General features: G+C 39.9%; 1 protein-coding gene across 1 annotated transcript in view; it reads left to right on the forward strand.

Moving 5' to 3' along the window:
• C2H10orf67 (chromosome 2 C10orf67 homolog) overlaps window positions 1–25,543 on the forward strand; it is a 115,119-nt gene that overhangs the window by 55,406 nt on the left and 34,170 nt on the right. The window contains exons 8-10 of the mRNA XM_061181585.1: window positions 9,422–9,487; window positions 19,879–19,938; window positions 20,569–20,733. Of these exons, the coding sequence (XP_061037568.1) occupies window positions 9,422–9,487; window positions 19,879–19,938; window positions 20,569–20,733 (291 nt within the window). The remainder of the gene's footprint in view (window positions 1–9,421; window positions 9,488–19,878; window positions 19,939–20,568; window positions 20,734–25,543) is intronic.

Genomic DNA, 25,543 nt, shown 5'->3' on the forward strand with positions numbered 1-25,543 from the left:
TTGTGCTTTCTTAGCTCTCAAAACCCTTTTCTGTGATGGTCAGTCTGCCTTGCTGGAGACCCCACAACCCAGAGACAGTACTACCTTTTGGTCCCTGATCTCTTCCCAGCGCTCAGCATGGGGCCGTTGCACTTAAAAATAAAAATACTCTTTGAGTGACTCAGAGAATGAGAATGTAGTTAAGAGTTCATAAAATTTATAGACGAAAACGTGGATTTACATCCTCGATTATTCCAAATAAACAAAAATGTTTTCCGCGAACTGAATCGAGTATTAATTTTTAAATGAAAATTAATTAAAATTAGATAAAGTTAAAAATTCAGTTCCTCAGTCACACTAGCCTCATATCTAGAGCTCAGGTGATTTAGATTCAGATTTCAACCTGATGTTGCAGTTCTGGGTATCCTTAGGTTTTAGATAAAGTTACTTCCAAGAGCTATTTTGTAAACAAATGTATACCATGATCGGTCAGAGTTGGGAGATGTCTTCTGTGATCACTGAATCCATCACAGGTTTTCACAACATGATGTCATTTTCTTGTGCTTCGTCCTATTTTCAGTGATGAGGGTGCAAATGCCATTCTTACAGAGATAACGAGAGTCTACAGAACTGACAAGTTTAACTTTCTTGGCATCAAATTCTAAGGTTAAAAAAGAAATCTCAGCTTTCTAGTTTCGCTTAATAACCTGCAAGGGAACCATCTCAGTTTATGTAAATGTTCCTTAAACTACTCAGTCAGTACTGTCGCTGGGAAAGATGAGTCGGATGAGCCTAGTCTTCTCTGGGGGCAGTTCAAGGAAATTAAAGCAGAAACTCTCACCGTTAAGCCATTAGTTAGAAAGAAACATCCCCCCCTGAGTGGCTGGTTATACCCTGTGTGGGTTTAAGTATTTCGATTAAATGCTGCCTCGGCTTTCTAGAGCCGCAGTGCCCCGTGGTAGCCACCAGCCATGGGTGGCTGCTGTGTCAGTTGTGTCTAGTGCAACTGAGAAACTGAACTTTAAATTATGTTTAATTTTAATTTTTAAATTTCAGTATAAAAATACTGATATTTGTTTCAATTACTGAAAAACTTTTATGTATATTTTGAATAACTTGAATACGTGAATCTACCTTTTTATTTGTAAATTTTATGAAATCTAAATGCAGATCAAGCATCTCCCATGAAATTTCAGCCCCCAAATTGAGATGTGCTCTAAGCGAAAAATACACACTGGGTTTCAAAGACTTAGGTACCGTAAGAAATGTGAAATATCTCACTAATCATTTTTAATGTGGATTATTACCCATTTAAATGATACTATTTTGAATAGCTATTGGGATAAATAAAATATATTATTAAAATTAATTTCACCTGTTTCTTCTACCTTTTTAACAAGGCTATAAGTTCAACTATAAACTGTAAAGTTTAAAATTATATATATGACTCACATTATATTTTTATTCGACAGCTCTGTTCTAGACAAATATAGCAAATCCGTAGTTTGTTTGATCATCTTTTTTTATCCTGTCTCTTTTCTTTTCTTTTTTTCTTTTTATGCACTGGGCCTCTACCCAGATGTTGAGTGTAGGTATAATTTGGTATTGATCAGGAAAAATCTAGAACCCTGGGTTCCTGTTCCATTTCTGACACTATGGCCACTTGGGCTGGTTCCTCATCCTCCTTCCTGAGTCTCACAGGCTTACTGTGTGGACAGAATGGGATAATGTACGTCAAAGTGCTTTGTCAATTGGAAAGCAGATCAGGAGTTGTTGAATAAAATGAGAGCTGATATTTACTGGTTTGTTTCCAATATCCTCCACTAAATCAATTAATTCAGCAATGTTCGTCAGATGCCTTTTAGTGCCAGGCACTGCTGAGATACAAAAATGTTATATACACACATCTCACACACACACGCAGCCTTGCTGTGGAGGAGATCAAGTCTGGAGGGAGAGACAAAAACCATAGGGCAGTGTGATAGGGACTGTAATAGAAGTACATACATAGAGAAGAGATGCCTGGCTTTACCTGGAAGGTTCTAGAAAAAGACTTCACAAATTCTTCCACACCTATCTCACACTCCTTCACTTGAAGTGATTTTTCCAGGTGGGTAGGAGAGTGGAAGAGCTGCATACAGTGTGTGAATGCGTAAAGTGTAAGCTACACCCGTGGAACTCTGTGATTTGGTATGGCTAGAGCAGGAGGTGGGATCTGGTGAGACCACGTGGTGAGAATTTGTGTTGGGGCAGGAAGAGGGGGGAGTCTGGGGTGTGAGGGAGGAGTAAACAGAACCGGAAGAGAGGAAAGGGACAGCTCAGAAGCCTCTGGATAAGCCACATGTTCCCCTTTTCAGTCCAGGATGCAATTAAAAACAAGTTGAAAATGGGATGGAATTTGGGTAGGCTGACCTCTTGCCGTCTCCATGGGCTAAATGCTGTCAATTATGGGGTTCGGTAGCTTTTATGTTTAAATTTTAATAATCAAATGACAGCTGAATCTGTGTTCCAGCTGTGGCTGAATACATGAATTTATAAATTTGTAAACATGAATTTCCTTCTGAGAGGGGACAGTCGTCAGAGATTATAGCCCAGGCGTGATCAGCCTCAGGAAGCAGGGCAGCGTCGCTTGCCGTGGGGGCAGGTGGTCGCACAGCCAGCCTGGGCTGTAAAGGATCGGGGAAGGCTGGAGGAAGGGCACCGAGGTGACTCCTGGAAGCAAGGTCAGCGTTAGCAGGAAAGGGTGAAGGGGAGGTGGACGAGCCAGAACAAGAGAAGGGAGAGGGCACATGACTTGCTCTGGCCGGAAGGAGGTGTGGGAACAGGGGTGGTGAGAAGCAGGGCACATCGTGGAGGAGTGTTATTCATGCCAAGGGGTTTGAGTTGCCTTCTGAGCGGATGGGGAGCTTTGAACGTTGGGGCAGGATCGGATTCGGATTCGTGTTTCAGAAAAAAGGTGAACAGGAGGGAGGAAAATCCAGAGCCAGAGAGGCCAGTTAAAAGATTTCTTGTGTAAACTAGGGGAAATATAAAGTCTTGAAACAGAAAGAGGGCGGTGACACGGGGATAAAGGGGATGGATGAATTCAAGAGATGGTTAGGCAATAAAAGCTGTGGTCTTTGAGAAGGTTGAAGGCGGGAGAGATTAAGCAGAGAGAAGTGAAGACTGACATTCAAATGAAAATGACAACAGCGGTAGAGCAGGGGGAAAGCAGGAGAGAGAGTGGCTATCACAGAAGCCAGGCAAGAGTTTCAAAAAGAAAGGAATCATTCAGCGTGCCCAGTGCTGCCCAGAGGCCAGGTGTGCAAAAGGCTAAAAAGGGAGGATTGGACAATTAGCTTTGGCAAGTAAAATGACCCTGGTAATTAATGAGGGTCATTTACTGGAACGTGGAAGCAGTTGAGAAGGGGGGGTGAATGCAGACGTGGAGACAGTGGGCATGTGCAACTTTCTAGAAGTTTGGCGGCGGATGGCCAGGGAGAGGTCGGGGAGTAGTTGGAGGGGGACATGGGGTTGAGGAAAGAATTTTTTAAAAGATGAAACTAGAGTTTTTTTTTTTAAATTAATTAATTTATTTATTTATTTTTGGCTGTGTTAGGTCTTCGTTTCTGTGTGAGGGCTTTCTCCAGTTGCGGCGAGCGGGGGCCCGCTCTTCATCGCGGTGCGCGGGCCTCTCACTGTCGCGGCCTCTCCCTTTGCGGAGCACAGGCTCCAGACGTGCAGGCTCAGTAGTTGTGGCTCACGGGCTTAGTTGCTCCGCGGCATGTGGGATCTTCCCAGACCAGGGCTCGAACCCGTGTCCCCTGCATTGGCAGGCAGATTCTTAACCACTGCGCCACCAGGGAAGCCCGAAACTAGAGTATTTTTAAATGACGTCGATGGAAAGAAGAACGAGAGGGTAAAAGTACAACAGAGAGAAGAGATAATTGCTGAGAGACATCTACGGAGGCAGGAAGGGTTGGGGCCAATGGCCTTGGTGTTCGCCAGTAATTGATGCCCATTGGAAACTTAATGACACTTCTTTTCAGACCAAGGTATAAGACTCAACACAAAATCTTTTCCTTTCCTTCCACTTCTCATTCCTTTACTTTTCTAAACCCGCTGTTCAGCCTTTCACATCTTCAACTACACCTCCACCTCCCCTTCTGAGGCTCTCATGCAACCAGTACCCACTGTTCCCCAGCCCTGCTCAGGGATTGAGCTGTGCCATGGGAGACAAGCTGATCCTTGCCTTTAGGTGCTATGCCCTCCCTCTACCCATCCTTTCCCTTGGATCTAATTAGCATCCTTAAAAAAAAAAACTTATTTTATTGATTGATTGATTGAAGTACAGTTGGTTACAATGTTATATTAGTTTCAGGTGTATAGCAAAGTGATTCAGTTATACATATACATATATATATTATTTTTCATATTCTTTTGCATTATGCTTTATCACAGGATATGGAATATAGTTCCCTTTGCTCTACAGTAGGACCTTGTTGTTTATCTATTTTATAGGTAGTCATTTGTATCTGTAATTAGCACCCTTTCTAACCACCCACTGCCGCTCTTTCCATCATTACTACTTTCCCCAACTCCATACTCCATTCCTCCTCGCTGTTCCCTAATTCACAGAGAACATAGTGGACTCCTGGATTTTTTTTTTCTCCTCTCCACTCTCTTGCTCACCCTGTCACTTAGCTTACCTAGCCTCACCTTTACTCCTTCTCATCAGAAGAGGGGACATTCTTCTTTGCCTTGACCCATCCTTCCACCCATTTGCCTGACTCCATCTCTTCCTCCTTTTTTTTTTTTTGACTTTTTTTTTATTGGGGTATAATTGTTTTACAATGTTGTGTTAGTTTCTACTGTACAGCAAAGTGGAGTTCCATGTGCTATACAGCAGGTTCTCATTAGTTATCTGTTTTATACATATTAGTGTATATATGTCAAACCCAATCTCCCAATTCATCCCACCACCCCCTTTTCCTCCCTTGGTGTCCATACGTTTGTTCTCTATTTCTGTTCTCTATTTCTGCCTTGCAAACTGGTTCATCTGTACCATTTTTCTAGATTCCACATATATGCATTAATATACAATATTTGTTTTTCTCTTTCTTACTTCACTCTGTATGACAGTCTGTAAGTATATCCACATCTTTACAAATGACCCAATTTTGTTCCTTTTTATGGCTGAGTAATATTCCATTGTATATATGTACCACATCTTTATCCATTTGTCTGTTGATGGACATTTAGGTTGCTTCCATGACCTAGCTATTGTAAATAGTGCTGCAATGAACATTGGGGTGCATGTGTCTTTTTGAATTATGGTTTTCTCTGGGTATATGGAGGAAGGGCAATCCCAGTAGTGGGATTGCTGGGTCATATGGTAATTCTATTTTTTGTTTTTTAAGGAACCTCCATACTGTCTCCATAGTGGCTGTATCAGTTTACATTCCCACCAGCAGTGCAAGAGGGTTCCCTTTTCCACACCCTCTCCAGCATTTATTGTTTGTAGATTTTCTGATGATGCCCATTCTAACTAGTGTGAGGTGATACCTCATTGTAGTTTTGATTTGCATTTCTCTAATAACTAGTGATGTTGAGCAGCTTTTCATGTGCCTCTTGGCCATCTGTATGTCTTCTTTGGAGAAATGTCTATTTAGGTCTTCTGCCCATTTTTGGATTGGGTTGTTTGTTTTTTTGATATTGAGCTGCATGAGCTGTTTGTATATTTTGGAGATTAATCCTTTGTCCATTGATTCATTTGCAAATATTTTCTCCCATTCTGAGGGTTGTCTTTTCGTCTTGTTTATGGTTTCCCTTGCTGTGCGAAAGCTTTGAAGTTTCATTAGGTCCCATTTGTTTATTTTTGTTTTTATTTCCATTACTCTAGGAGGTGGGTCAAAAAAGATCTTGCTGTGATTTATGTCAAAGAATGTTCTTCCTATGTTTTCCTCTAAGAGTTTTATAGTGTCCGGTCTTACATTTAGGTCTTTAATCCATTTTGAGTTTATTTTTGTGTATGGTGTTAGGGAGTGTTCTAATTTCATTCTTTTACATGTAGCTGTCCAATTTTTCCAGCACCACTTATTGAAGAGACTGTCTTTTCTCCATTGTATATCCTTGCCTCCTTTGTCATAGATTAGTTGACCATAGGTGCATGGGTTTATCTCTGGGCTTTCTATCCTGTTCCATTGTTCTATATTTCTGTTTTTATGCCAGTGCCATATTGTCTTGATTACTGTTGCTTTGTAGTATAGGCTGAAGTCAGAGAGTCTGATTCCTCCAGCTCCATTTTTTTTCTCAAGATTGCTTTGGCTATTCGGGGTCTTTTGTGTCTCCATACAAATTTTAAGATTTTTTGTTCTAGTTCTGTGAAAAATGCCATTGGTAATTTGATAGGTATTGAATTAAATCTGTAGATTGCTTTGGGTAGTATAGTCATTTTCACAAGCTTCCTTCTTCTTCTTCTGGGACCTTTCTTCATCAGCCTCTCTCTCTCTCCCTCTCTCTCTCACATGCCTTTAAGCATTTCCCTCTGGCCTACAGACATAGCCAAGCCATCATTCTGGGTGGTGTCCCTTGACCCTGATCACCCCTGAAGTAATTACCATTCACTCTTCTTCAAATATCAACTAAAAGAAATCTGTATCTACTAGCCCCTTCTTCACACCCCTGTTGCTAGTTTTTCCTGTTGGTAAGGTCACCATGAGGTTCATCTTGCCCTCAATCCTTTTCAGTCTCATTCCTTCTTGAATCTTCCACTGTCTGTGGCAGGACTGTGCCCCATGTCAGAGATGCCCTCTGCAGCAATGCTTGCTTCTGATGTTTTGCTCACTTCCTCACACCTTCCTAAGCAATATCTGTCAATGGTTCCTCCTCCTCCATCTTTCACTTGAATGCTGTTCTTGGGAATTCTCTTTATCCTTGGTCTTTGTTTTCTGTCTGGCTGACTTCAGACTCTCCCATAACTGGCACATCTGGTTACAGATGACTTCCGAACCTTCCCCCTGCTTCATGTTTTCCCTGAACACCGCATCTGTAATATTAACTCTGTCCTCACCCTCAATTTCCATGTTACATGCACTGGGAAGACTTCTTTGACAGTCCCCTTCTGTCCCCTACGGTAATTAGGGGCTTCCTCTGTGCCCCCGCATACCTGGGACTATTTGCTCCCTGGAGGTCAAGAACTGTGTCTATCCTTTATTACCTTTATATTAGCTCTCAAAAATATTTGCTAAAAAAAAATGCTTTACATGTTCATCAAATTCAGTGTCAAATCTTGAACTCATTACTCCTCAAATCTGGACTTGGCTGTGTTCCCCACTTAAATGAATGACATTGGCATCTATCCCAGAGGACCAAGTGACAAATCTAGGGTCCTTCTCTACTTTCTCGTTTTTTTTTTTTTTTTTTTCTGGCCACGCCGCATGGCACAGCTTGTGGGATCTTAGTTCCCCAACTAGGGATTGAACTCTGGCCCTCGGCAGTGAAAGCGTGGAGTTCAGGGAATTCCCATCTACTCCTTCCTTCATACCATATATCTAGTTGGTCATTAGGTCTGTAGACATTCCTTCCAAAATTTACCCCCATCCCCTTTCTCTGCAACAACATTGTCACAGACTTAGTTGAGGCCCCATCATTTTCATAGATTCCTACTTCATTTTCCTGTCTCCACTCTCATCCCCTTCAAATCTAGCTTCTACACCCCTGCTATGGTTATTAGTATCCTAATCTTACGTGCTAAAACCTTCAGTGGCTTCCCATTGCCTTCAGCATAAAATCAGGCTGCCTCAAAATGTTCTGGGTGATTTTTATGTGCCGGGAGCAGCTAAGCACTTTCACATTTGCTGTATCAAATTCTTTTCAGAAGAACTCTCCAAAGTAGGTTTTATTATCCTAATTTTATAGATGAGAAAACGAAGACCTGAAGCATAGAATTAATTTACCCACACAGCTAGTAAGCAGCAGAGCTCTGATTTGAACCAACCCCTATTCTGCACTTTACACCAGTCTGCCCTTCACTCCTAATTGAGGTGAACAAGCCCCCTCATAATATCACCCTGAATCTCTGTCTCCCTTCATTTCCTGCCGTTCCTGTCTCTATGCACCCTGGGTCCACAAACACCAAACTTTTTCCAGTTCCTCCATTACTCCAGGCTTCTCTGTGGTTACTTTGCTGTTTTTATTGCCATTTTCTCTTTCTCCAACTTGTTGAACTTCTGCAGATCCTTCAAGACCCTTGTCAAATGGCCCTTCTGTGCCATTAACACCAGGTATAGCAGAACTTGTTATAATTACGGTTGCCAGGTTATGTGGATTTTTATGCTTTTCGACTACCTGAAGATTTGACTTATTAACCTTTTTTCTTATGTATTACAGTCATTTTTTTCACAATGCTCTCCTAGCATACTGTAGGTGCTCCAGGGAAGGGATCTGTTTAACTTCGTTTCCCTACCTCCACAGCCGAACAAAATGTCTGGCATCTGAAAGGTGTTCCATACATGTTTATTAAATTAATGAATATATGAATTAATTGAATTGAATGGATGTCAAAACCAAGGTTTGAATTTTGTCAGTGTATATACTACATGCAAATTGCAAATGATCATTTAAAATACTGAGGTGGGGATTCCCTGGTGGCATAGTGGTTAAGAATCCGCCTGCCAATGCAGGGGACACAGGTTCGAGCCCTGGTCCAGGAAGATCCCACATGCCGTGGAGCAACTAAGCCTGTGCGCCACAACTACTGAGCCTGTGCTCAAGAGCCCGCGAGCCACAACTACTGAGCCTGCGTGCTGCAACTACTGAAGCCCATGCGCCCCGTGCTCCACAACAAGAGAAGCCACCACAGTGAGAAGCCCGTGCACCGCAACGAAGAGTAGCCTCCACTCACCGCAACTAGAGAAAGCACGCGTGCAGCAATGAAGACCCAACACAGCCAAAAATAAATAAAGTAAAATAAATTTATAAAAAATAAAAAAAAATAAAATAAAATACTGAGGCAAGTCAAGTTGGTACAAAGGCGCTGCAGTATATGCTTTGATGGCTATTTTCAATTGTTATGAATATGGCTTGATATGCATATAAATATAGCACCAAAACCTAAAATAAGAGAAATGGTTCATATAATGAGTTAAGCAAAATTGCTCTTTTTGATAGAGTAGGACTTGCTTTATTATGCATTGAGTCACATTTTTGGGGGGGTGGGGTGAGAAAGGTTGTAAATAAATTGGCATTTTTATATATGTTTTGCTTGCTTATATAATAAAAATAATTATATAGTAGTATATCATTATTACATGGTAATCTGTGGACATTTAATTTTTGCTTTGATCATATTGGGATCCATTTTTCTCACATTTAGAATCAAAATGTTTCACTAAATTTCACTGAGGAGGAATCTTGAGTGTTTTCTTACCTTTAATCAAAATGTAATATTCCTCTCTTTCAGCTAATCAATGGCAGAGACAAATTAATATGTGAGCTTGATTTTGAAAAATCATTAGTGCAAGAAATGGTAAGGGGATTTACATTATTTCTTAATAAATTTGAATCCAGGAACTTAATCATGAAAGTTTTATAAACTTTATTTGTAACTGTTTACTGTGAACTCTTCATTTCACCTTTATCCATAATCTAAATGCATGCATAATTATAAACATTTTTTAATGATTGTTTTGGAGAAAACAATTTGAGTAGTTCTTTAATAAATATGCTTACTATGTAGAAGAGTCTTATACAAGAAAGAGTATTAACAATTTAAAGCAGTGTACAAAATTTTTGTATTTTATTATAGGGATTAAAAAAAACAGATATGAGAGCCCAGTATTTTGAAGGATTTACTATTTTTAGTTACAAATTGCCATAAGTGACAACAAAAAAGAGCCCAGCCAGATATTTTGGCATTCTGTGTTAGTCTCATAAGAAAACACTGCCTTTTTATGTTCTTTTAAGTGAACTTTCCAGACGGCTGGTCTTTTATTTTATCAGTTGACTACCCGCCCCCCCCCCCCCCCCCCCCGGCTCCCCGACTTCACCCCCCCGCCCCCCGCCTGCCCCCCCGTGCAGCTCATGGTGTCGTACTTTGGCTTTCAACTGATCACCACTACTATGTCTTTGTTACAGTAAACTGACTGTGTTTATTATAATCAAAAATAAAACACAGCTTGACTTGCGTTCTAAATGTGCTTGAAAAGAATATGATACTGTTTAGAAGAGAAAAGGTTGTTCATAGGAAATCAACACCACTTCAGATATTGAAACATTCCCTTTTTTACAGCTTGTCACACTTTGTGCCAAGTCATGACTGTTTCCCTAACTCTGTTTTGTTACTCTCAGCACCATGTGTTTTGGGTGCCTTGTCATAGAAATTAATGCAAAACAATGCTCTGGGACTACAATAAAGCCTTCTATGAAACCAACTTGGGAATGCAGGCCAGGAAAAAAATTATGGTTAGCTATCCACAGAAACCATGTATTAACAAATGTGTTATTTTGAACTCTTTACTTTCAAATCCCTGTCGTATAAAAGTCATCTCCATGAACTGAGTATACTTGGTCGATTTCTGCCCCACCCCCTTCCTCTTCTGTCATTCCCCCTCCTCCAGGAGTTGCTTCTGAAAACAAACAACTAAATGTGCACATTGTCATTAAAATACAAAGTGTTTTTATAGAGTGGGAAGCAGATGTTAAACTGTCAGTTCGTTAGCAGTATTAGAGAAGAAATTAAACTACTCCATCAGTGAGTTCGTGCCTATGCTAGGAACGGACTCCACAGTTTGTGAATTACTTTGCCGCTTTATTTGAACCGTCAGCGGTTAACTGGTGCTATTATATTGCCCACGGGGAACCAATCATGTTTTATTTTGCTGTTTAGTAGTTGAGCACCACGCTTGTTGCCAAGCAGCAAGATCTTGCGTCGCAAACCTCACGACAGCACAAGAGCCTTCAGCGTGTTCAGAGCTGGTCTGGAGGCTCATATTTTCAGTAGAAGGAGTGTACTTAAGGTTCTTCTTAGGACTGGGTTTCCATGGCATAACTTTGGGCCCAACAAGATCACTATTTGGCACCCCCCTTCCCCCCACCAAGGGATTCTGTTATTCACTTGGAAGGGAGGCTGGCTTTGTGGCTATTAGGGCTTTCTTTGTTGCTACAGTGCTTTTTTCCAGAAATGGAGATTTGTGATTGTGGCCAGATGGAGGAGAGGGAGAAGGTGGAGTTGACCAGAGTCACTTTGTAAAAATTAAAAGACGCGCTCCCTGAAGGGTTTTTGTTCCATGCTTGTCTATTACTGTTTTCAATACAGTTTATTTTCTGACCTATTAAGAGCCTAGTTTAAAAAGTCAAAGAAGTTGTAGTAAAAAGGCAGGATCAGTAAGTATAGGTAAGCAATAAAGTATGGAACGATGCACCCTTAGTTAGTTTTAGGAGAAGCATATGAAATAATTTTGAATCTTTCCGTGATTCCTACGCTTGGTGGCTTTCATTTATCCTTTTTTTTTTTTTTTTTTGGTCAAATTGAGATATAATTGCCATATAACATCGTATTAGTTTCAGGTATACAGCATAATGATTTGATACATGCGTATATTGCAAAATCATCACCACAATATGTCTAGTTAGTTAATATCCATCATCACGTGAAGTTACACAGTTTTTTTCTTTTTCCTTTTGGCTGTGCAGCACAGCTTGTGGCAGTGAAAGCGTGGATTCCTAACCACTGGACCTCCAGGGAATGCCTGTCATAATTTTTTTCCTATCATGGGAACTTTTAAGATTTAGTCTCTTAGCAGCTTTCAAATATACAGTACAGTGTTGTTAACTACAGTCACTGTGCCGTACATTACGTCCCCAGGACTTGCTTATCATATAACTGGAAGTTTGTACCTTTTGACCACCTTCACCCGTTTTGGTCCCACCTCTACCCCCTGCCTCAGGCAACCACCAATCTGTTCTCTGTATCCATGAGTTTTTTGTTATTGTTGTTGTTTTTTAAGATTCCACATATATGAGATCATACAGTATTTGTCTTTGTCTGTCTGACTTATTTCACTTAGCATAATGCAGGTCCATCCATGTTGTCTCAAATGGCAAGATTGCCTTCTTTTTTATGGCTGGATCATATTTCATTGTATAAATATACATCTTCTTTATCCATTCATCCATTGATGGACTTTTAGGTTGCTTTCATGTCTTGGCTATTGTAAATAACGCTTCAATGAACATGGGATGCATATATCTTTTCAAGATAGTGTTTTGATTCCTTTGGATAAATACCCAAAAGTGGAATCATATGGTAGTTCCATTTTTAATTTTTTGAGAAACCTGTGTATTGTTTTACATACCGGCTGCACCAATTTACATTCCCACCAACAAGTGCACAAGGGTTCCTTTTTCTCCACATCCTTGACAACACTTGTTACTTCTTGTCTTTTCAGTGACAACCCATTCTAACAAGTGGGAGGTGATCTCTCATTGTGGTTTTGATTTGTATTTTCCCGAGGATTAGTGATGTTGAGCACCTTTTCATGTACCTGTTGGCCATTTGAACATCTTCTTTGGAAAAATGTCTACTCAGATCATCTGCCCATTTTTAAATTGGATTATTTGGGTTTTTGCTATTGAGTTGTATGAGATCATTATGTATTTTGGATATTAACCCCTTATCACATATATGATTTCCATATATTTTCTCCCATTCTGTAGGTTGCCTTTTCATTTTGTTGATTATTTCTTTTGCTGTGCAGAAGTTTTTTAGTTTGATGCAGGCCCAAATTGTTTATTTTTTATTTTGTTACTTGTGCTTTAGGTGTCATATCCAAAAAAAAAAATCATTGTCAAGACCCATGTCAAGAAGCTTTTTCCCTATGTTTTCGTCTAGTTTTATGGTTTCCTGTCTTACATTTAAGTCCCTCATCCATTCTGGGTTAATTTTATGAGTGGTGTAAGATAGGAGTCTAGTTTCATTCTTTTATATGTGACTGTTCAATTTTCCCAGCACCATTTATTGAAGAGACTATCTTTTCTCCATTGAGTATTCTTGGCTGCCATGTCAAATATTAGTTGACCATATTCTTGATTCTGTTCCATTGGTCTATGTCTCTGTTTTTAATGCTGGTACCATACTGTTTTGACTCTGTAGGTTTATAATATAGTTTGAAATCAGGAAGTATGATTCCTCCAGCTTTATTCTTCTTTCTCAGGATTGCTTTGGTTTTTTGGGGACTTCGTGGCTCCATATAATTTTTAGGATTGTTTATTCTACTTCTGTAAAAAGTGCCGCTGGAATCTTGATAGGGATTATATTGACTCTATAGATGGCTTTGAGTAGTATGGACATTTTAACAATATTAATTCTCCCAATCCATGAACATGAAGTTTCTTTCCATTTATTTGTATGTTCTTTGATTTCTTTCATCAGTGTCTTCATCAGTTTTCAGTGTAGAGATTATTCACCCCCCTGGTTACATTTATCCCTAAATATTTTATTGCTTTTAGTGATATTGTAAATGGGATCATTTCCTTTTTACACTCACAGATAATTCGTTGTTAGTGTATAGAAATGCTACTGATTTTTATATGTAGATTTTGTAACCTGAACTTTCATTGATTGTGAAGCTAACAAAAAAGAGGGTCCTTATCAGAAAACTACCATAATTGAACACTTACCCTTAACTAATTTTCTATCTACTTCATCCCAGTGCACCTTATTTCTAGGAACAATCCAGACTTGAGATAGAAAGGAGTTACAAAGGTTGTTCTAGCCTCTCATTCTGAGGGCACAGCACTGAGTTATCTTTGCAGTGGGCTTTGATCCCATTACTGGTTTCCTTGTTGCCTGAGTTCCCTCTGAGCCATGCTTCAAGTCTGTCCAGTTCTATTACATGTAACATGCCAGCATTTGGCCATTCAGCTAGAAAACTGATATTTTGGTAACCCAGACATTTACTCTAATAAAATACATGTCTGAATTTCTGTGCCTAAGAACCATCACACATTTCCAGTGGGAATAGATAAATCCATGAGCCAAGGGGAGTGTCTTTAGTGGTTATCCTATGTCCCACCATGGTATGTTGGCTGTGGGGTCAGATAACTTGTCTCTTTAGTTCCTGGGTCTTCCAATCAAGATAGACTTATTCAAGGAGGCTCATCTGCACCTAAACCTGATTTAAGTAATGAGATCCTGACTTCAAGCAGATGCTGTTATAGAATGAGATTTTTTTGAGGCCTTGGATGAGGATGAATGTATTTTGCATGTGGGAAAAATATAAAACGTTGGAGCCAGGGGGAAGATAGATGTAGAAAAAGCATTTGAGAAAGTCCAATATACATTTATGATAAAAGCTCTCAGCAAACTGGGAATAGAAGGAAACCTTCTAAAGCTGATAATGTACACCTACAAAACATAACCATTAGTACATTTGATAGTGAAAGCCTAAATGTTTTAAGTCTAAGATCAGAAAATGAGACAAGACTCTCTGTTCTTATCACTTCCACTAGACATTGTTTTTTAGGTCCTAGCCGGTATAATATGCAAGAAAAAGAAATAAATGGCATCCAGATTAGAAAGGAAAAAGTAGAACTGTTTTTATTCCCAGATAACCATGATCATTTATATAGGAAATTCTAAGGAATCTACAAAAAAACTACTAGAATTAATAAGTGAATTTAGCAAGGTTACAAAGATCAAAATAATGCATTTCTATGTACTAACAATGAACAATCAAAAATTGAAATTTTAAAAAACTCCAGTTGTGATAACATAAAAATATGAAATGGTTATGGATAAATTTGACAGAATATGTACAAAACCATACAAAACACTGCTGAGAGAAACCAAAGACTTAATTAGATGTAGAAACATACCGTGTTTGTGATTCAGAAGATGCATGTTATTAATCTGTCAGTTATCTCTAAATTGATTTATAGATACAATACAATCCCAATCAAAATCCCAGCAGGCTTTTTTTTTTAATCAACAAGCTCCTCTACAATGTATATGGAAATTCATGGACCTTGAATAGTTAAAACAATTTTGAAAAAGAACAAGCTGGAGAAAGCACTCACACAACCTGAATTCAGCACTTACTTTAAAGGCACAGTAGTCAAGATAAAGTGATATTGGCATATGGATAAACGTATAGATTGATGGAATAGAATAGAAAGCCAAGAAGTAGACCCTTTGGGTCATATATGATGAACTGATTTCTAACAAAGGTGCCAAGGCAATTCAAGCAGGAAAGGATGATCCTTTCAACAAGTGATGCTGGAATAATTGGATAGCTATAGGCAAAAAATCATCCTCAACCCTTGCCTCATACCTCATATAAAAATTTACTTGAGATGAATCATAAATCTAAATGTAATAGCTAAACCCACAAATTAATAGAATAAGGCACAAGAAAGGATCTTAGTGACATCAGGTTTGGCAGGGATTTCTTTAAATAGTGTAAACTGCATTTCATCAAAATTAAAAACTTTTGCTCTTCAGAATGTTAAAAGAAAACTGAAAAGGCAAGCTACAGAGTTGGAAAAAAAATATTTGCAAAACATACCTAACAAAAGATTTGCATCTAGACTACATAAAGTGGTCTTACAATTCAGTAACACGGTCAACAGCCCAATTTTTTAAATGGGCAAACAATCTGAACAGACACTTCACTAAAGAAGACGTATGGCTGGCGAACTATGACATGAACAGATGCTCAGCATCATTAATCTTTAGGGAAATACAAATTAAAATCTCAGTGAGATATTATCACTCACTATATACTCACTAAAATGACTAAAATGTCAAAATCTGACCGCATCAAGTGCTGTCAAAAGTGAGGAACACCTAGAACTCTCATTTACTGCTGGTGAGAATGTAAAATATCCAACCACTTTAGAAAATATTTAAATTTAAATACTTTTTAAAATTTATATCTATACTTATCATGTGATCTGGCTATTCCACTCCTAATTATTTATCTGAGATAAGTAAAAATGTATATTCACACAAAGACTTGTATGTAAATGTTCGTAGCAGAAATAACCCTGATGTCTATTAATAGGTGAATGGGTAAATAAGTTGTACCTTATCTACCCAGTGGAATACTACTCAGAGATAAAAAGAAATGGATCGTTTTTATACACAGCAACAAGGATGAATCTCAGAAATACTATGTTGAGTGAAAGAAGCCAGACAAAATAAAGAATACCTTTGTACGGTTCAACTTACTTTAAATTCTTGTAAATGCAAACCAATGTATAGTGACAGAAAGCAGATCAATGGTTGCCTGGTGATGAGGCAGGATTGGCTTACAAAGAGGCATAAGGAAACTTTTGGGAGTGGTGGGTATGTTCATTATCTTGACTGTAGTGATGATCTCACAAGTCATAGAGTTGACAAAGTATGAGTACCCCCAAAATATAAATATGCCCTAAAATCAATTTAATAAAAGACATACTATCCACTAGAAACATAGGCAAAGAGTTGAAAAGTGGGAATTCAGATGAGGAACCTACAAAAATATATCCAATCTCATTAACAATAAGTGAAACAGAGTAAAACCATGAAGAAATGGTATTGCTCACACCAGATTGATTGTTTAAAAACAAAAATAAAAGGCTTACAGTACTAAGTGTTGGCAAAGTTGTGAAGCAATGGGAACTTTCATAACTTTCAAAAGGTAGTAGAACTAATTTTGACAATTGTTTGGCAAATTTTCTACTAATGTTTAAGATGAGGATACCTTAGAATGACTCACAGAAGAGAGACATTTTCAAGAATGTTCAGGGCAGCATTGTTGGTAATAGCCCCAAATTGGAAACAATTCAAATGTCCATCTAAAATAGAGTAAATTAAATTAGTTGTGGAATAACTTACAGTGACATGTAACAATATGGATGAATCTCATAAACAATATTAGGCTCAAGCTGCAAAATTCAAAAGAATGCATAAAGTTTTAAAAGGATTGGGCAAAAGCTATTAATGTAATTCCCCACACAATCAGATTACAGGAGAAAAATTATATGATATTCTGAGTTGATGCATGCAAATTCTTTGAGAAAAAATAACATCCAATCTTATGCACACACAGATGTGCACATACACACCACTGTCCCATGAGAAGTAGGAGGAAGTTCTTTACCTTGCTAAAGAGTAAAACCTACAGCAAACAGACTTCTTGGTGAAACACAGGAAGCATTCTCTTTAAAATCAGTACAAGGTATGGTTGCCTAATACCATTTTTTAGTTATTTTGGAAATTCTGGCCAGTGTAGTAGAATAAGAAAAAAGACAGCAAGAGGTATGAGGAGTAGAATGGAAAAAAACAAGACTGTTATTATTCAAAGAGGATGCAATTGTCCACTTAGCCAACCTCCCAAAACACTAAAGACAATATTTAAATGAACAAGATTGCTGGATATAAGATCAACATTCTAAAATCAATTGGATTTCTCAATCAAAAATTAGGAGAAATTATAATTTATAAAAATTTATAATTAAATAGCAAAGTTTATAAAGGGCTCATAAATAAATCTCATAAAAATTTGTAAAAATCTCCATGGAAAATAATTATAAAACCTATTGGGACTTCCCTGGCGGTCCAGTGGTTAAGACTTCGCCTTCCAATGCAAGGGGTGCGGGTTTGATCCCTGGCTGGGGAGCTAAGATCCCACATGCCTCACGGCCAAAAAACTAAAACATAAAACAGAAGCAATATTAACAAATTCAATAAAGACTTAAAAAAAACCTTATTGACTGGGATTAATAAAGACTTTTAAAAAAACTTAAGGGGATTACAAAAACTAAATAAATGGAGAGCTATAACTTAGTCGCCATAGGCAAACTAGATTATCTTAGAGATAATAGTTCTCACCAAACTGATCTCTATATTCAATAAAATTCCAACCAAAATTACTACAAGGTTTTTCATGGAATTGACAAGCTTATTTTAAAATTAATATGGAAGAACAAGAGTCAAGAATAGCTAGGAAACAAAGTGAAATAATGACATGATGGAGTAGGGAGTGATTTCTCCTGTAAGCTATTAATATAAATTTAAGATAATTAGGACATCATGGTACTGGGCCAGGGATAGACCATTGGGAGAAAATAGAGAACCCAGGAGCAGAACCAGACATACGTAAATACTCAGTATATATCAGTATCACAGATCAATGTAAATAGGGTGGAATTTTCACTAAAGATGCTTGACAATTGATTCAACAATTGCATAAAATGAAACTGGCTCCTTACCTCACATGATACATATCCATTTTGTATGGATTAAGTATTCAAATATAAAGGGAAAACAGTCTTTTAAAATCTTAGGGAACAAATCATATGAGCTCCAAGTAGAAATTATTGCCTAAACAAGACACAAAATAAAGCATAAAAGGAAAGTTAAAAATTTCAACCCCACAAAAATTAAGGGCCCCTTTTCATCAGAAGACCCCCTCAAAGAAAGTTTAAAATCTAGCCACCAATTTGGCAAAGATATTCACACCATTTTTGTATTCACAAAGCTGTTTTCAGGAATACGTGAATAACTCCTTCAAGTCAATAAGAAAAAAACCACCCAATAGAAAAATGGGCAAAAGTTTTTACTAGGCCCTTCACAAAAGAGGAAACTCAATGGCCAATGAACATTGTTTGAAAATGTGCTTGATTTCATTAATGATATAACAGTACCAAGTGTTGGTGAGAATGTGGAGTAGAGAATTCTCATAAACTGCTGGGGACTATGTATATTGTTACAAAAACTTTGGAACACAAATTTGGGTTATCTTTTGAAGCTGATCATTCTCTTAACATATGCCCCAAAGTTCCACTCCTAGGCATATAACGTCACATAGAAGATCCCTAGCACATGTGCCTGGGGGAACAGGTACAGGAATATTCAAAGCCATATTATGTATAAAAGAAAAAAATTAGAATTTCCCAAATGTTCATTGACAGCGAATGGATTAATAAATTATGCTCTACTCATACACTTGAATACTATACAGCAGCCAATATGAATGAACCACTTCCAGTATCAACATGGGTTAATCTCAGAAACTATGGAACAAACAAGTTGAGGACGAACACATACATTATGATTTTTAAACAAGGTTTAAAAATAAGCAAAACTAAGTTTGTATATTGTTTAAGGATACCAATGGGGTAAAAAGATAAGTCTATAAAAGCGACAAAAAATTATCAAGAAAATAAAAGGGAATCCCGAGCACAAAATTCAGAATAGTGGTTACCTGGTTGGGAGGGTGGTGGTCATGGGCCACTTACAATTACACAGGGAGATTCAACACTGTAGCTATTGTTCTCTTTCTCAAGTCGGATGGTCATATTTTTATTATTTCTAACTAACATTTGCACTGCTTCCTTTTTTGGTATATATAAAAAAAATTTTTTTTTAATTGAAGCATTTAATTAATTTTTTTCCCAGCCTCATGGCTTGTGGGAATCTTAGTTCCCCGACCAGGGATTGAACCCGCCCCCTGCCCCCCACAGTGGAAGCTCGGAGTCCTAACCACTAGACCCCCAGGGAATTCCCTAATTGAAGCATTTTAGAAACCCATTTTCTGCTAGAACCTAAATGCTTGATGGCAAGGTTTATGTATTATTTATTCTAAGAGTCTAGTGCAGTGCCTGGTACACAATAATGTTAATAAAATAAATACACATAAGCAAACAATTGCATGTTTTCCTATAATCTCTATTATAAAGTACTTTTTTTTCTGGGTACAAATTTATTTTCTCTTCTAATTTACATTCAATATTATAATTTATATTCCTATAATAGTTTGGGCAGTGAAATGGTTTAAAATGCCACTCTTTCATTGCTTAAGGGAAGTTTACCAAAAATTCTCTTTCTTAATCTTTGCAAATGATAACAAATGACACGGGTCTTTAATTTCACAGGTTAATAAACAGAAAGAGGACCTTGAAATGAGAAGAAAGTTTGACGCCATAGTCGCCAAGGTTTGCATTTAAGTTCTTTTTTTTTTTTTTCTTTTATTCTGTTCATTTCTTATTTGGGCATCTGGGTTGAAGAACCTATACACACCATCCCGAGGCTTTTCACTTTCCCACATCCGAGTTTGAAGGAGAAAACACTTAAAAGTGAGGCAAGACGTGTGCATGGGAGACGAGGGACTGGTGGGTGAGAGTGGAAGGTGTCACTGGTGTCCCGACCCCCGGGCTCAGTGCCCTGGCCCTTCGGACTCCCGTCCCGTCGCTCCTGCCTGCTGGCCCCCCGACGCCTACCTCCACCTCCGTACAAATATGATACACACCTCAAGCTACCACCTCAGCCCACTCCACCAAGACCCCACCTTTCCAGGTGCTTCCAGAAAATACTGATCTCTTGGTATGTTTTTCTTAGTACACGAGCATCAGCGGGAGGAATGGAAAATCGGGCCTCACCTGCAAATTAAATCAGGCAGGAGCCGGGGTGCTGGGGGCCCAGGGATGGTGGGACCGGGAGCAAGAGGAGGCCCTTTGGGACTGCGCTTCTAGCTCAGGAGAGGAGGACAAGGGAGGAGGAGAGAGGGCGGCGAATCGGAAGCGTGTATAGTGAGAATCACAGAGCTGGCTCTTTTTCTGTGCCAGAGCCCCAGAGGCATCAAGGGGAAAGAAACAACATTGTCCCCGTGGCCCTCACAGCCCGGGACTGCAGGCGCTCCGAGGCCACATTCTTCCTCCGTCGTTTCATTGCTTTCGAAGGCCAAAAGAGTCAAGAGTCCAAAGAAGGCTTCAAAGGAAGAGCAGCCTACGGTAAGACCCACTCACAGGGCCACACCCCAGGACACCTTCACCTGCAAACCGTCTCAGACCCCCGATTCCCCCTGCTCCCTCTGCGTGCATCTGGGCAGGGGGCTCTGGCTGCTCTTCCCCTCACCGAGGCGTCCTCATCAGGCCCCTTACCTTACCCAGGAGGATGCCACCGTTGTCCTGAGCGTGGTGGTTTATTTGGCTTAGTCACCATGGCTTTGTGGATCTCTATTAAATTAGCAACACAGAGAAGCCACATTCCAAGCGCTTTCTAGGGTGTATAATCTCTAACTCATGACTGCCCAGTATCTATCAGAGGCTTCCTGGAGACTCCCTGAAAGATGTGCAGTTGGAAAGTCCATTTGCTCATGGATTATTCTTTTTTTTTTTAATTAATTAATTTTTATTTATTTATTTTTGGCTGTGTTGGGTCTTCATTGCTGCATGCGGACTTTCTCTAGTTGTGGCGAGCAGGGGCTACTCTTCGTTGTGGTGCGTGGGCTTCTCATTGTGGTGGCTTCTCTTGTTGTGGAGCACGGGCTCTAGGCGCGTGGGCTTCAGTAGTTGCGGCACACGGGCTTCAGTAGTTGTAGCACGTGGGCTCAGTAGTTGTGGCTCGCGGGCTCTAGAGCGCAGGCTCAGTAGTTGTGGCGCACGGGCTTAGTTTCTCCGCGGCATGTGGGATCTTCCTGGACCAGGGCTCGAACCCGTGTCCCCTGCATTGGTAGGCGGATTCTTAACCACTGCGCCACCAGGGAAGCCCTGCTCATGGACTATTCTAAATCAACCGTGGACTAGCTCGTACTATCAGAGACATACATCCATGAATTATATGCTAGTAATCTCCTTACCCCCAGATAATCAGAATTGCTTCTACTGGGCCTACGGCGGTGCCATTGGTCTATATTAAAGGGCATATCAAGAAGTAGGTCTGTGATGTTCATCTCAATGTTGGCTTATTGTGTGGACTGTACAGAGACACTGCTCACTGCATTACCCAATACCTCCCTTTAAAATGATCCTGGGGGGAACTTTCTTCTGAGCTTAGTTATGGGAATAGTCGCATTTCTCTGAACAATCGATCTATCTTGTGGGCCCTGTGAATCGTGCAACCGGTCAAAGCTCCTTTTCCACGTTGACGTTTAGAAAGCTTAGAGGCTGATGGGTGACACGTATGGCCAAGGTACAGCACTTCCTGGAAAGAGTCTGTCCACTAGCACCTTTTGGTTTCCCAGACTCTTTTGTCTTGTTTCTACGTGTCCCCGTGTTCTTCCTCCTTCTCCCCCAGGGGGCGGAATCTACCTCTCCAACACTCAGGGCAGGAGAACAGAGCAGAATCATGCTCGCTGTGTCATCCTTGCTCCAAACGGGGGCAGGAAAAGGTATAGCCCTCTCTCGCTCACTCACCAGGCAGATGGCTCACCACTCGAACCCACCACTTTCTCTCCTTTTGGAGGAGAAAGAGGGAAGTAGAGCAGCAGGTAGAGGGAGGCCGGGGTGTTAATACTGGTGGCAGTCACTCCACTTGGAAGGAAACCCCAGAACTTGAGAAAAAGCATTCTCCTCTAAGAGTGCTTCCACTTTGCAGAGAGTTAGGAAGTATCAACAACTGGAATTTCCTGAGGAGGAGAAGGACATTTGGGGAATGCGGCACATGACTGCCCAATGACTGGGTTCTAGAAGTAAGATTTTTAGAATCCAGATCTGGGAAGTATTTGCGGGGGGAGCAGGGGGAGGAGGCCCACAACAAAGCAAGAAAACAAAAAGCAACCCGCCTGGGCTGAGCATGCGGGGCTGCCTGCTGACCTGGGGCGGGGGGCCCAGCCTTACTGGGCAAGGGGCTATAGTCCAAGCCTGGGACTTAGGGAGCCTGCGGCCGAGGCGGTGTCCTGTTCCATAAACCTCTGTCAGCTGCCTTGAAATCAGGGTGTGTGCCAGGGGTCTGTGTCTGAGGCTCTGAGATGATGGCGGGAGCATTGCAGAGTGGGGTTGGAGACAGGGACAGGGCAACCCCTACCCTACAGCAAACCCAGGGCCCTAACTAAATCCTAGAATTGCAGACTAGAAACTCCAAAGTCCCGAATTTACCCATCAAAATTGAGCTTCCAAAGTCCCAACTACAAGGGGCAGAAATACCACTGTTCCGCCCCTACAGGAAAGACACCAAGAAGGGGAGACAAAGGCAGACAGCGTCTCTGAGAAGGTGTCATTTCAGTAGGGTTTTCTCCTAGTGTCACAGTCTCTCCTTCTGACCGTAATGACTGTTATCTAGATGTTTCCGAAGCTTAAGAGTACATTTTGTCAGCTGGGGAGACTCGGAAGTTAATGTGTAACAATAAGTAAAAATTGGACTGGGGGAGGGGAGAGATGACATAAGCTGGAGTTTACATTTTCATAGGAATTGACTCGATTTTAAAGGGAAATATATTTTTCTAGCTCACCGTTATTACTCTCATATACACTTTTGTTAATAATGATCCTATTATAATGAGCACTCCCTTCCATCACCTCCCCATGTGGTGTATTCTTCATTGTAGATTAGCTCTCTCTATATGCACTCTGGTTATCATTTTCCTGTTTCTCTCCTTTAAATATTTTATTATATTGAGGTAGTTGGACTTCTTAAAAATTGTCTTTAAAGGGTTTTGTCATCTTGACCACGTGTAAATGACCAAATGGAGAGCTTGCTGCAGGAACTTTTTACATCAGTCATTTACCTTATCTAATTAATCATACTTATTTTTTGAAATCTGTGTCATTCGGTGGGAACAGCACACGTGCTTCACCCAGCGGCACACACAGTGATAAACTGAGTGTTCAACCAGTCTGAAAAGCACAATAGGAACATTGCTGTGTGATTTCTATTTATGAAAGATTTCACAACATGAAATTTGTATTTGGACAGCGTTTTTGTGTAAAGTTTATTTTTTGATAGCTGTAAAACATTTCAAATACTGAGGTTTCACAGAACAAGGTTAACTTGGTTTCCCAGGTTTCCCTCCCACAGCCCCCGCTCCAGGGTAATTAGTTAATTAAGGCTGCACCCAGTAAATGCTCCCCTGGAAGACGTCTGAGCTTCCATGGGGTCACCTGTCTGCGCTGATGGAACATATGGTGCGCGCTTAGATCTGCAGAAAGCATCAGGACCCTTCCGTGTGGGAAATGGGACAGGGGACAAAGTCAGTCGTATTCCCATTCTTAAAGTTCATTCAATACAAAGCAATTTGGACATCAGAAAAAACTTTAATAAAAACTCTAGAACGTTGTTCTTTAAACATTCAAGAATTGCAAGGTGAAGTACTTTTGCAATAGTTTTGCAAGTATGACCATAGTCACCCTGCAAGCTAGTAATTTTTTAAAAATTATTATTACTATGGGATATGGAATTATTATGGGTGTAGAGTATTATAGGCAAGGTGGGTGAAAGGAAGATCTTTCCCATTCCTCTCCTGTACATCCCTTTTATTTGATTGAGCTGCCCGTGAAGTTGAAAATAAACTCCATCAGAGAAGAAAATCATATAACCTGTGCATTGTTTCATTATTTCGTTATTTTTCCCCTGGGCTTGGCTTGGTAAAGCAGGCAGTTCATAGTTCTGCAGAGCTGTGTGAAAAAGCCAGCATTTTGCTCATTGTTGACCTGGCAGCCCAGGGTGGTGGAGTCATACAGAGCTAGGACAGTCCTGGACACGTGTACGGTTGTATGGTCTTCAGGGGCTGTCAAAGGATATTTACTGTATTTTGATAGATTATGTTGACACAAAAGAATTTTCCTTATCGTACTGGATCTTTGTTTCCTAATGGGAGTAGCTTTTTTTTTTTTTTTTTGGCTGTGCCGTGCGGCTTGCCAGGGTCACAGCAGTGAAAGCACTGAGTCCTAACCACTGGACCGCCAGGGAATTCCTGAATAGGAATAACTTTAAAATGTAGAGATAATTGAAATCATACACTACAATTACTTGTTTTTTATTTTAAAATCAAATTTGTCATTTGCCGCTAAAGTGAATGCATCTTTAGATTCTGCTGTCAGAGACCAAAATTGAAAAATCTGAGTAATACCATATTTAAAATTCAACTGAAAGGTGGCATTGACTTTCTGTATTATTCTACTCTAAGTAGTTTGATGATAAATAAGTACTTTCAGTATATTTGGGACTGAAAATATTTTAGTGAAAATAATATCCAACATTTGTTCCACAAATGAAAAATGGTTTTTGTTAAAAATCACTTGAAAGGTTTTATGCTTTGTCTTCTTCTTGTTTATTTTTGCTGGGGAACAATAATAACATTTTACTTGTAGAGTTCGCGATATTTTAGTATAATTTCATTTAAGGGCTTAAGACTGTTGTGGAAATCAGGAAAAGAAGAGATTAGTATCAATTTCTATTCTTCCCTGGACACTCTGAGCCATAGGGCAGATGCTAGGTCCTGACCACATGTAATATCACCTTGGTGGTAACAGAGGAAATGTCATTCAGGAGCCCACAGGGCAGCCACCTGACCCCTCACTGCATGGTGTGCTTTATTCCATTTACCTGGGTTTCAGCTGTGGGTTTCTTTCCAGTTCTCCCTGGGAGAACACCAGGTCATTTGCCAGAGTTCTGACACTGCCGGGACTTGGGTCTCACCCGCTGAACATTTGACATGCTGCCACTCATCCTAACTGCCATCATTGCATGTACTAGTTCTGCTGTGAATTCTATTACAAACTCACTGTCATAGAACAGCTTTAATACCGACGTTCACCACTGTCAACCTGAGGTAGCTACACCCCACTGGATGCTGGCATTGGACTATCAGCCACCCTCTTTGGG

This window comes from Eubalaena glacialis, chromosome 2 (assembly GCF_028564815.1).
Source record: "Eubalaena glacialis isolate mEubGla1 chromosome 2, mEubGla1.1.hap2.+ XY, whole genome shotgun sequence".
Classification (NCBI taxonomy): Eukaryota; Metazoa; Chordata; class Mammalia; order Artiodactyla; family Balaenidae; genus Eubalaena; species Eubalaena glacialis.